The sequence below is a fragment of the Halyomorpha halys genome, unplaced genomic scaffold (genome assembly GCF_000696795.3).
Source record: "Halyomorpha halys isolate HHAL.00 unplaced genomic scaffold, Hhal_1.1 Scaffold2462.1, whole genome shotgun sequence".
Classification (NCBI taxonomy): Eukaryota; Metazoa; Arthropoda; class Insecta; order Hemiptera; family Pentatomidae; genus Halyomorpha; species Halyomorpha halys.
Genome location: NW_027114443.1, coordinates 22,291 through 36,403, shown reverse-complemented (window position 1 = coordinate 36,403; position 14,113 = coordinate 22,291). Strand labels below are relative to the sequence as shown.

Sequence of the window (14,113 nt, the reverse complement as noted above, 5' to 3'; positions counted from 1 at the left end):
CCGTTGTTAGACAATAATGATATATTTAAAAGATAATATTTATTACATACAAATATATTTTTTTCGGGTCGGGGTGCGGCCATTCTGACACCCCAAGAAATAAGTCTCCCGATGAAAAATGAAATATTAGCTAGTTGGCAAGCCATGTGGAATGAAAGCCCGCCAAGCAAATTAAAAACGATTAAACCATGGACCACATCAAACCGTTCCAATCGCAGGGAGGAGGTAGCTATAGCCAGATTAAGAATAGACCATACGAATTTAACTCATGCATACTTGATCAATAAGCAACCACCGCCAAAATGTCAATACTGCAACAGTGTACTTACAGTCAGTCACATATTTGATGAATGTCATTTCTATTACATGAACTTACGTAGATTGGGAGTGGGACAGAGTGTTTCGGATGCTTTGAATGATGACCAAAAAAACATATAAATGGTTTTAATTTTCTTAAAAAGGAATAATCTTTTGAATAAGATCTAAACCCAAAAGTTTTTCATATGTATTAAAAAAATCTAAAATAATTTAGCAATTAAATTATTTGAAATCTTGAAATTATTAAGTAAGATACGTGGGCGTTGATAACCTTAGGGTTTTACGCCCAAAAGCCTCAACCAACAACAACAACAAAGATATTTTCAGTACCAGTTCATTAAATTAGAAAGACAATTTTCTGATTAAAACATTTCCAAAAATTCGGTATGTATAAGTGATTGTTAATTCAGCTAATACAGTTTACTTCAGACATATTGTTAGTAAAAACTTAAAATCTCCTACGATCTACGGCTATATGGAGAATTCCAGGTGATTAAAAAATTGCAAAGGTATTTTATTTAAAAAATGGTTAGATTTCCTGATAGTATATGTTATTTTAATATATAATGAAAATGCTACAAATGGATCGTCTACGGTTACCACATTTAATAGCTAAATTATTCATTGAAAAGAACTCAGAATCTCAAAAGAATCATCGATGTTAGATGAAAGAACTTAACAAAATACATACTAAGGTCCGATTTCGTCCTTGGATTTCGACCACTACGTCAAAAGTGGCAGTTGAATCCATTTTTAATTTAATTGGACCCACTATTTGTAAAATTAGCGATTGGAATTACGGATTTTGGCAGTTATCTCAGTTCCAGGTAACCTTGATAACTCACTTAACAAAACTGTAGACCAGAAACAAGTCTATAAGTTACAGGAGTTTTATTAAACTTTTGGATAAATCTAAAATGTACAAATCTTAGTTTTACTGGAGATTGGTCCAACCGGCATGAATCAGATAAAACTGCGGGTATTTTTTAGAGAAAGAGAACATTCCCTACTGAATTCAGATAATTTTTAAAGCAAAAGATGAACTAAATTTACTTAAACAACCGTGACAGGATAAATGATAGAACTGTTCCTGATGTAACAAGAATGCACCCAACAGATACGTTTCGTTTTTAGGAGATTTGTTCTATTCAATTTGTTGTTGAATTTAATTTGTTGGACCTTCTGAACGTAAAAATTCTGAACGACCTCGATTTCAAAAATTGTATTTATTTTTTTTAGATAAATGTTATCATATGAGTGAGGGTAAACAATTTCATTTAGAGTATACTCTTAAAAAGATAAGATATATATAAAACTTTTTTATAATGAAACTTTGATTTAAAAATTTTTTTGTAGGTATATGTTTATTTTGTGTATTTAAACTAACACCTCGACAGAAATATGGATGAACAAAACTTCATAGTCAAAAATTTCTATTTTGATAAAAAATATAATGTTTTTTACATACATTAATAAATAATCTCTCTATTGTATAAAAAAAGTTTTAGTCATCACCGTGTAATATTATATTTTACATCTATGGTTGAATACTAAAAATAAGTCTTAAAAAATTGAGTTTAAATGATAAAGAACGCATCTTGCGTTAAAAAACAAAAAGAAATAGTTTAAGAAGAAAATAGTTGAAAACTGACATATTTAACTGTTAGAAAAAAAGGGAAGCAGGTATAGAATTGAAAATAAAGTTTTCACAATATAACGTACAAAATATTAGAACTAAAGGCTCAATCAGTTCATTATTTTGACAGTGGCGATTTTAAAAAGGAATGAGAAATCACAAGGACAGAGCTTTGAAAAAGTCCGTTTATTTGTAATATCAAAGGAAGCAATATTTACTCATGGACAATAGTATGTGGCTTAGTCAAGGTGGAAAGGGGGTACCCTCTAGTAATAATAAAATAAAATAATAATAATAATAACTTCTATCCATCTATAAAAACCACCATATTGATTTACTTCTTTATTATTTTTTCATATGATGTTTCGAAATAATCTATTATACAACATCTAGCGAGTGCCTAAGTGACTAACTATATAAGATATTAAAATCGTTTTTCGTGGGTGATTTATTTTTCAATTAAATATATAATAAATTGGAAAGACTGTCTACTGAATAAATAGTTAATGAGGAAGATAAAATATGAAAATGGCGTTATCAAAACAATTTTTAATCGATTTGCAAATTTATTGCCATCAGAAATGCAAATATTTAAGAGGCAGCTATTTATATAATGAGCTACGCCAATCTTACTAAAGGGAAATGAGATGTGTCATCTATACTGTCATCGCTTCTAATATTATGTATGAAACTTCTTCAAAATCTTTAATAAAATGTACATCAGAATAAATATAGTTCACCAAAGTATAACTAGTCTGTTTGTAGTGATGGGTCTAATTAAATTCAAACCATTTACACGAGGAGATGATTGGGGGTGCAGTAAGAGAAGAACACAAATAAGTAAAAACGTATTATTAGTGCCAACGTTTCGGCCACAGTTTCAGCCCTTCCTCAGGACAACAACAGAAACAAGATAACAGCCATAATTATTAAATGCAATTACAGAAGAGAAAAGACGTAAGAAGAAGAAACATTATTACTATTATTTATATTACTTACTTTTAGCTTATATAACTTTATACATATAAACATGGTTTACCTTAAATTACTCTGTTCACAATATTAATTAATTTATTAATTATTTTCAATGTTTAACTTTCCATTCGGTTAAACTTTTTCCACGTTGAAATTAACATTACCCTAAGATTGAATTTAATGTAAACCTTTAACCCAATCTCATCTTTTCAAATATTTAAAATATCGAGCCCTAATTTGTAGAAATAAAGAGTTTTTTAATGATATATAGAACTAATATTCTAAACGATATATTTCAAAACTATCCATATGATTTAAATAAATATATCGACATTAATGTCAAGGATGTAAATCTCAATATATGTATTAGTAAGCTAGTTAATAAGTCTTATTTTTTCATTCTCCCTTTTTCTTTTTCAGTTGTGCTGTTTTGCAATTTTGGTTTAAAAATTTTTGACAATTGAAAATTTATTTTTATTTAAAGTGATTATTAATATTTTAATGTTATTTATTATATTTATAAATTACTTAATTTTTTTTTTTTATGCCCATCTATCTATCCAAACGTCTATACTTGAATTGTTATCACTTTGTGGATTTGTTTAATTCAATTTATGTTGTATATTGATTTTAATTTTTTTTATATAAATAGATTTTAAATATTATCTAAATTTACATCTTCTGATTTCTTTCAAATTTTTAATTCTTTTAAATTAAATTCATGGTTATTTCCTATGATATGATTCGCTAATGCTGTGGCATTGATAGTTTTTGATTTTTAAAATTTGTTCTATGTTGATTTATTCTATTTCTTAAATTATATGACGCCTAACCTATGTAGCACATGTTTTTTTGGTTATAATCACTTGGTAATTTATTGGTCATTGGGAGACTTATGCCTTTGTTTTTCGAAAAATATAAATTTTCATCTAATCATTTTTAAATTCTACTCAATGAAGTCATAAGATACTTCTCCGCATAAATAAGCTACCATGCGAGGCATACTATTTCTTCGTAAACAGAAATAGATCGTGTTCTTTTATTTTAAAAAAATAAAATAATATTTTTTATTTACTTATCTCTATTCATTCTAATAATATTATTGTTGCAAGAAGTTTAAAAGAAGTAGAATATACATGGAGAGACTTCTAGTTGAAAAAAAAACTATACAATGGAAAGTTGTTTTCTCTCCTAGGATTTTCTCAAACTCTATAACAAATTTTTTACTGTTTGTGTGAATTTTTACCCCCGTGACGAATCCTATAATAGGATTATCAAGTTGGAGGCGTGCTCAGTTGTATCATATAGTTCTTAGAAGCTAAGTTATTACTTCATAAGAAGCTGTAATAGTTTGTAATGTTAATGGAATTTTCTTATGTTGCAGGTTCCTCGGAGACAGTGCGCGCCGCTTCTCCCGACCTCTCTGACGTATGTATACAAAAATAATTATATATAATATATACCCACATACATATATATACACATATTTTCTTCATTTTGCAAACAATAACCAACAGCCAAATGACGAATAATCTTAATGAAGAAATATATCCAGGCAATTTATCTGATTGTGAGTGTAGTGGTAACTTTACCTTTTGCAACATTCCCCTTCATCCTGGAACGTTTTGACCAGTACTATTTGCATGTTGAAATATTAGTTATTTATAAAATCAAAGATTCGAAAATAATTTACTTTATCTGATAAAAAATGAAATAATAACTTGGTCTTTTCAGTAATTTATTTCAATTTTTTTGTAGATTTAATTTTTTTTTAACCTCAGAAAGAGAATTGTGCAATCTTTGTCAACAATAAACTTTTGAATTACTGGATCGATTTACGTACAGTTTTTTTTTTTCAAAATGTTCCCTTTCACCATGGGAAGCTTTAAAGATAATATGCCCACAGCTTCAGAATTTTTACACTAGGTATTTTGCTGTTTAGACCCACTAATGCCTCAATGTTCGGTAAACGGCAATTTTCGTATTTTAAAATGTTTATAAAGACTGATCTGCATAATTTTTTTTTATTTGTTTAATACCAGATCGGCCTAGAGGGCCTCACTGGTTCATATGACCGTTACATTTTAAATATATTTTTTTAACTATTGATTATGGGGGTGTATAGTCTCATACAAAAGACATCCCCATCTATATACGACGTTATAATTTAATAAAAATAATGCTTCTTAATAAAAGAGGAAAGTAAGATTATTAACAAAAATAAAGACATTCTTAGACCTATCTGGATACATGTTGAGCTTTGGGGCTCCACTAAACCTTCCAATTCCTCTTGTATCCAATCCTTACAATTCAAAATCCTTCGTGAAATTCTCAATACGTCTTACTTCGTCAAAACACTTGTTTCTAAACACTTGCTTGCCCTTCCATTCCTGACAATCATCCTAGGCACCTGAAAAAGAGATCTAATGTAAAATTGTTATTAGATTGCTACCTATAGGTAGTTTCTCTTCAAATATTTATGCTAGCATTGTTATCTAACATCATATTTACTATATGTATTTTCATGTAAATACAGCCGTAAATTTAAATAAATAAAAATATTTGTGATTTAATGTGCAGAATTGTTCTTTGATAGGCGAAAACTGGAGAGCACATTGCTCAATGGTCGTTTATTAAGGGCATTATAGCTGACAACCATATATATATTTGAATACAAATAATAATTATATATCAAAGTATCAATAATTATTTATATATTAAAAGTATATAAATGGACATTTGACATGGATAATTAATTTGGACATGGACAATTAATCTCAACTTTCTTCTTCTTCTTCATTTTCCGTCTGTTAGTGTATTTAAATTTTTTGTTCCCTCATCTACTTTTCTGATTTTAAGTCTCCTGTACTTTTTTAACTGTATATTTTTTTTTTTTTAAATTTTATTCTTACCATTGTTACGTAATTTTTTATTCTTATCATTGTTTATTTTATGTCTTCCTCCCTTTTATATATAATATTTATCTTACCTTATTGTATCTTATTTTCGTAATGTTCTTACTTGTTTTTGTATCTTTTTATCCCTGATGAAGCCCTCCATACTTTGTTAAAAACTATTTGTTCTTTTTTTACCGCAATCCTGACCATCTTCTTATATTTAAATGGACTCTTTATTTATTAAGATAAATGTATACGATAGATGACAACACATGACATACCTGACTTAACTCGACGTAGGCTAAAGATGAGTTGGATGCAGGACCTCCTAGTGTAATCAAATAATCTATAACCTCAGGAGGATCCACCACTGGGTGCTGTCTCCTTCATCCCTGGATAGGACATCCCATTTGCTGGTTGTAAACTAGATAAAAAATACGTAAAGATAAAAAAAAGGTACATAATAAAAACTCAACAAGTCTTGAGAACAAAAATTTATTAACTTTTAAAACCTGATTTTTCAATTGGACTGTGTTAAGTATGAAGAATTAATTGTGTATTACCTCTCGCTATTCTTGATTATTTTTAAAAATTATATAACAATATTCTGTATAATATGCGTGTAAGATTTTTTTTTTTTATGAATGAAAAATATGCAAGATTATAGCGGCAGTGTGAAAAGCGCGCCCCAGCTGACATAGATTATAGAGGCTATTTGAGCCATTGTGTTGACGCACGTCCAGAGCTGGATGAATGGGCGATTCGATCTTTGAGATCGCCTCTGGACCAGTTTACGTGTGACATTTTTTCTTTTATAGAAGCCAGTTTCAAGACAAAACTAATGCAATATAGGCTAGTCGTTATACAATGGAAAGGAGTCATTGTGTCTTTCAATGCTATACCATAGCGTTTAGATCTGGCATTACTTCACACGCTCACTTCACCAAAAGGTTCTTTATCACACGTGTTGTTGTAATTAAAACATTATCCGTTTTTACATTGAATAAATTTGATTTTAGATTCTTGTTTGTTGTTTTTTTTAGAAGGTAAGTAATACATTACTACCTCAAAATGCTGCTTTTCTCCGAGATTAGTGTGGCTATTTTATTTTTTAAGACATTGCACAATAGTTTGGTTTCCAAACTAACATCTATTTAAAATTTTCATATCTCTATATATGGCGGCCATATTCATTAAAATATCAATAAAAACAAAATCCAAATAATTTTTTATTTATTATTTTATATTTAGTCGAGGGGATTTTGGATTTGACTACGTTTTTTATGCAGCCAATCAGAATTTGGCACTTTGTCACGTGACCTAAGGTGGGAAATTTTAATTAAATTTTTACCTTGACCTCTTCTCACGTGACCCATGGTGCCAATTTCAAACATTCATTTTTTTTACTACGATTGAACTCAGCCACGCACGTGAATACGGCCTAATAGTTCGGTAGTCACGTGCGTGGTTAAAGTAAGTTCGTAGTTAAAAATAAATATATTTCCATAAATTTCCTCAAATATATAAAATAATAATTTTTTATATATACAAAGCGATTTTGTAGCTGATATATCCAATCAAGCTCTCTTTTCAACATTGATTCATTTTCATTTGTAGTATATGGAGGCCTTGTCTTGGCCGAAAAAAAAAAATTATCATTTGCATTTAACGTTTCGGATTCGCGACCTTACCCTTCTTAAGAATGTTATGAGTTGATCGAGAAAATGGAACTATTTTATTTTTATTTTCAAAGAGGAATTTTAATTGTTGTGGCACTTTAAAAAAATCCTATAAAACGAAGAATACATAAAAAATTGAAATCTATCTTAAATATTAAATAAAATCAAGTTGAAAGTTATCATAAATTATACATTAATTAAATGCACTGTTTTATAAACCAAAAATAGAAAACAAATTCTGAAGTTGGGGTTTGGATTCTGAAAATTCAAATGCAAATAATAATAAGTAAATGACATGATTGTATAAAGTCTTTGTGTGAAATTTATTGAAACAATATTTCGAAAATTTCTTTCTATATCCTAGTACCTAGATTAATTACTATATTATAAATTGGTAGTTGAAAATTGCATTTTTCAGTCCAAAACGGGAATAAATAATAACTTTTTTCTCAGTTTCATATGTTTTTTTAATCTTCATTCACTCATATCTTCATATCGTAAAAAGGTTTCTGATACCCCTCTGACAAAAAAAAATTATTTCAACAGACATCTCACCTTTTAATTCTAAGACGGATGGATATCATTGAATCTTTTTCATGCCTCACTGATATTATTAAGGTATTATATTCAGTTTGGAGAGTGGGGTTGCTCAATGGGTAATGCAATCTGCTACAACCTCCGAGGACCCGGGTTCAAATCCGGCTGTAGCACATGCTTATGTACTTTGTTACTGTAGCCGTGAGTCAACCCAGTGGGTTTGTGACCTTAAATAGGGAAAAATCATCTCCTTGTATAAATGTTGTTCAAGAAACAGTACTACCTCACAAAGTGCTCCAACCCTCCATGGGTTTTGACGTTCCAGATTCAATTTTTTTTTTATCCATTCTATGCCTATAGCAGTTAAAGGAAAGGTTTAAACGATGTAACGATGTTCCATAATTTACAAAGAGTTTCTCGAAATTCTTGGAATTTTCGTCTTTATTATAAAATAAATTGAAACGTTTAAACATTGGACAGTAAAGTAGTAAGGTGTTACAGGCCAACTCAAAAGTTGTAAAAACAAATTGTATTTTTTTTTTCTAGTTTGTTAGGTAATTGTTTAATTTAAATTACAAATACTGTACCAATATCAATCAAACATAGAAAATATAAATTTTAATTTATTGGGGTATAATACATAAAATACTTACATATCTATAAAACTCATTGCATGATTGTTTCATAAATATTTAAGAGTAATTTTATGTTGTTTTATAATATTTTATTGTTATAGTTATATTACATATATCATAATAGTAAAATTGGAATACAAAACGTTAGATGTAATAATGTAAATTTTTAATTGAACTAAGTTACTTTTTAAGTATGAGTCAGTTCCCCGAAATAAGATCTTGATTTGTGAAGAGATAGGCCGTGACTGGCATGATCATGATATTACCATTTTGAGATGTCGTAAATTAATTCGAATGGCTCAAGGCACAGTTTCAAAGATGGCTATCAGAATAAAATTGCAACATATTGCAAAGAACGCATTTCAGCAGTGGTGCTATTAGCAAACGCCAGAATTTGGAATTTTAAACTTTTACTTTAGTTTGTTATTTGGAAATGAATTATCGTCAAGAAGTGCTCATTTTCTGAGTTCGAGCACATAAAATAACAGTTGGTAAGTTTTGAAACTAATAACAAAAAAAATCATGTATTGACAAATATTGATTTAAATTAAGAGATCCTGTGGCCATCTTTATTTCAGAGGCCTCGGAGGGATTATCGGGGTTAGATAAGGTGAGAGATTAAGAACTATTGGGTGAGAATGGATAAGGAGTTCGGAATGAAAAGACATATATTTATTCCGGGCCAAATTTTCAACGAAAGGAATGTTAAGGTCTTATGGATGAGTTTATTTGTGACTTAATAAAAAGGATTTTACGGAGGAATTTTGGATTGCAAGGATTGGATATGGGAGGAATTGGATAGTTCGGTAGAGCCCCAAAGCTCAATTCATGTCCAAATCCATCTGATTATCATACTATATAATATGTTTTTGTAATGAATGGAAAGTATAGAGCGTTTATCAAGTAGGTGTTGTAGCAATCGAAATCTACTAGCAGTTTCTTGTCATTTCAGTTTTGTATGGGGATTCTAAGTAAGTCTCTTGTCAAGATGGAGTCCTGGTTAGTGAATCTGTCCAACAGGCTAGTTAAATGAACTACTAAGTAGTGTATAACGGTCATCTTCGTAGGAGTAGTAGTTTTTATGATATTTGACAAAATGTTAGAATTTATAAAAAAATATATCTCAGGAAGTATTAGATTTACAAATGTCTGCTAGCACTCAAAATTATGTTAGTTTAACGATCTATAAAGTAGTATATAACGTTTACCTTCGAATAGGTAGTAGTTTTTATGATATTATTTTATTATTATATTTTTATGAATATGAATATGGATATACGATTTTATCCAAACAATTAGAAGTAAATTTATTTTCGGAAATAGCATGAAAACTACTACTCCCACTAACTACTGATTCTTCACTTCATTTTTCATCAAATGTTGCTTTTTAAAATGCTACGTCTCGAGAACTATTAAACGTAAATTAGTCTATGAGGGCTCATATTTTAGCAAATTTACACTACTATAAATGATGTTCTCTTAGCTTTTTAGTGTTGTTGGTAGTTTTAAAGCTACGAAGCTCTGAATGAAAAAATAGTTGTTTTCTTTAACGTTTTGAAACAACCACCATTTTTTCATAAATCAAAATATTTCTTCTAACAACTAGAAATAAATATTTTGAGAATCCATTTTGTCGAATTTCATGAAAATTACTACTTCTATAAAGATAAACGTCATAAACTACTTTATAGTACGTCTAGCAAGCTTTAATTTGAGTGCTAATAAACATTTGTACATATGTTTTTCGAGATATAGAATGGTTTTTGAGTTATAGGATTCTCAAAATAAATTCACTTAAGTACTGATTTTTTATGAAATGTTACTCTTTAAAATGCTATATCTCGATAACTATTGAGCATAAATAGCTCTAATAGGCTTAATATTATAGTAAATATGCTCTAATCAAATACGTTTCATTAAAGTAATGAAAAATTGGGGTAATGACTTTTTCATCCTCTTGAGCTCTTATACTCTTTGTACATACTTCCATATAGATGAAAGTAAAAACTGCATGAATTATTCTTTAAATTATCTTTTATAATATTATCAAGTGAAATTTTGCGATTTAGCTCTAATTCCGTAGGCCATCACCCAGCGTATCATTGACCTAGGAATGTCCTTGCTGGCAGAACTAACAATTGCACCTCTCTCTTGTAGCCTGAAGGCCTCTGTCTAATTTATGCACGCCTTTATTACCGCCTCGAGGGTTTCATTCATTGCAGCATCTAGTTCCGTAGAACCACCTCCATCCAAGTGTCTCAACAATCCACATGTCAATAATGCCTTTAATATCAAGAATCTTTTCCAAGGTGAATTTTAACATCGAAAATAGATTGGTATAATTAAAATTAGACTTCCAAAAATTTTATTTAAAATAAAAGTTATTAAAAAATCACCAATATTCGGTATTCTTCAGTAACAAATAATAATTAATTAATTCCTTATTCTTTATTTTTTATTATTTATAAAGTTTCCTTCTATTTAATTCTTATTTACGATTTAAAAAAAAATATGAACAAAAACTTCAATTCAATTATTAATAATATAATGAATAATCATTGTACATAAGCAAGATATTATGCTCTCGAAATGAAATAATTCTATTAGATAATGAGTATTAAAATAGTTCAGTAATAAATAAATTATTATATATAAAGCGATTTTCAAAGATGATAAAAATATTGTATTTTCTTATGTAAATAATGTATTAAATATTCGTTGTAATGTTAAAAATGAATGACGAAGTATTTGGATTTAAATAATTAAAAAGAATTATATATATTTTTTTAAAGTCTCATTGTTCTAATTATCACCTAGTATATTCTTTTTATGTAGTTAATAGCCTGGCTTGAACTGTCTGTTTTGGCCAACAACTTATAGTCAGGCGTATGGGTTATAAATATGGGTTTGGCATTATTTTGTTTAGATTAAATAATCATCTTTTCTTTTGTTAATGATATAGTTATTGATTTGTTTTTCATATAAGTTTTATGTACAATTGAATATAATTAATAAAATCGAACTATCCATAAAAAAAAAATATTTTTTAATTAAAAAAAAACCAAGTGTGTGCCATTATCTCGCAATGAGATCACATCCATTACTCCAGATTGTTCATTCTACTGCAATCCTCTGCAGAGCACATGGCTGTCGAGAAGGCCCCCTGTATTCACCTTCAGGAGATACTTACCAATATCTTCAACTGCCGTTTCGAACGTTTTTTCTAGTTTTACGTCCTCACGAATAAGTCATTTTGTTATTTCTGTTGAATAGAAATATTTTCTATGTCAATTGTTCATTTGACAATTATATACAATATAATAATAATAATTTTAATTTATTCTGGGATTGATCCCTTTATAATAATTTACAGGCGTCAAAATTAGGCTTTGGAGCCTTAGAGTAAATTACAAAATAGAGATGAAATGACAAGATTTCATAAAATAAAGTAATACAATGAATTTAAAAATATAAAAATAAACAACAATAATTAACAGAGTACATAAAATAATGACAAAACAAATAAAATAAATCCACATGTCGTATCATAAAACATAAGATGACTTCTGGTAGTATGTAAAAATAAAAAAGCAATAATAAAAAATCAAATACAATTAAACTAAAAAAAATAAATGAAAAGATATCATTTCTGCTAGTGTACATATTTACAATTGTAAACGAAAATCTAATACAGAAAATGGAAAAAGTTTTTTGAAACTATAAATTGTTATTCTTCCGGAATTGGTTGGACAGAAGGTAGTTTAATAATACACTATTATGTTATTAATTTTCTATATTTTTACCATTGTGAAATCCATATTTTTTCCTTTAGGCTATGATTTTGTTTTATGATATGTTGATCTTTATGTAAAAAATTTCTTTCCTTTTTGGTTTATCAAAATAAATATAATTCAGATATTATACAGTTTCTTTACTGAATAAATCTTAAATAAATTTAAATAAATAATTAATAAAAAGTGGATTTATATATATATTTTTTTAATATTAACTATTACTAAGAACAGTTAATATATTTTAGTATAGATATAATGATATTAGAGACATTTACAAGATTGAAGCTCAGTACATCGCATACGTACAGAGGCAAACATCGCCATCTCTGTGGATTGCCTTATATTATATTTTTTTTAAAACTTAAATGTAGCGACAGACACATATTTATGTTTTTAGATGTAAACCCTCAGTAGCGAGTGTCCTACGGTAGCAACACTGTTCAATTTTAGATCATAAATCGATATTGAGTCAATAATATCGATTCAGTGGCACAACTATTATTGAGTGTTGTTGCAATATCAGCACACATTTCTAGTTCTGTGTATCTGATCTAAGAGACAAACAATTTCTTAATCGTGTCCATTATTAAGTAACTCATTAGCCAATGTATCATGAATTTACTATCAATATTTGATGGTATATCGTACACACGAGGACTCATACCCTAACATTATAAATGTTCGTATCTAGATTCGGCCACTTTCACAGATCCATTTTTTTTTCTTTTCAATGTGTCATTATAATTCAAGATTATATCTTCCACGCGTAAGACAGACTAAGGAGATTAGAGGTTGCTCCATAGGATTTCCAAAAGTGAGTCATGCCAAGGAAGGCTTCGTGCGAATGGTTTCGATTATTTCGCTGCTGTCACGTCTCTATCGCCTATAGGCATGGCAACAGTTCGTCCTTACGTAATTAATTGTAACCTACGGAATGGTCCTTGTTCGACGAAAGAAATTGTTAGATGATATATGAACTGTGTGTGGTCAGGTCGTCCATTCTCCAGTTATAAAAAGTCTATACTAAATAACTGCTCGCATATTTTTTATTTAGAATGATCAGTTTATTTTCATTCGAAATTTCTTACTATGAAAAAGTTCCTCGATAATGTAATATATATGAATCAATATTTGTTATTATGTACTTCATACGCTCCCAAGCCGTTCACCCCATTGTCATGAGACTCTTTGCTAAATGTTCTGGATTTTCCCGAGAAGGTACTCTATATATAAGCTATTCTAATTTCTCGGTAAAAAAAAATTATTGCATTTTTGGCTTGTAGTTCAAAACGTATACTTTTTTTTCATGGTTATTATATTTCAATCTATTTTAAATATAATATTCTTTCTGAAGAATGAAAAGAATATTGCTGATTCTATTAAACGATTTTTTATTTACTAAAAATTGAAAAAACATAATAAGGACTTTAGGTAAGTAGGGCAACAAACTCTTATTCATTCTTAGCGTCGTCTGAAACCCTCAAATGCCATTTTTCAAATAAATAAAAACTAGAAATTTTTTAACTTAATTTATTTGGATGATTTTTTTTTTTCACCCGGTATCTATTGTTCATATAAGCTCATACTAGAGAAGAAGAAGGGGGTAAAAGAAAGATAAGAAAAAGAGAATTAAACTTGGAGG

The 14,113-nt window shown here is 28.8% G+C and overlaps 1 protein-coding gene across 1 annotated transcript in view; it reads left to right on the top strand.

The window, feature by feature from the left end:
• Window positions 1-4,313: 4,313 nt before the first annotated feature.
• LOC106691533 (uncharacterized) overlaps window positions 4,314-14,113 on the top strand; it is a gene marked incomplete at its 5' end in the record, with an annotated part of 30,342 nt that continues 20,542 nt past the window's right edge. The window contains 1 exon segment of the mRNA XM_014437326.3: window positions 4,314-4,357. Coding sequence (XP_014292812.3) covers window positions 4,314-4,357 — 44 coding nt within the window.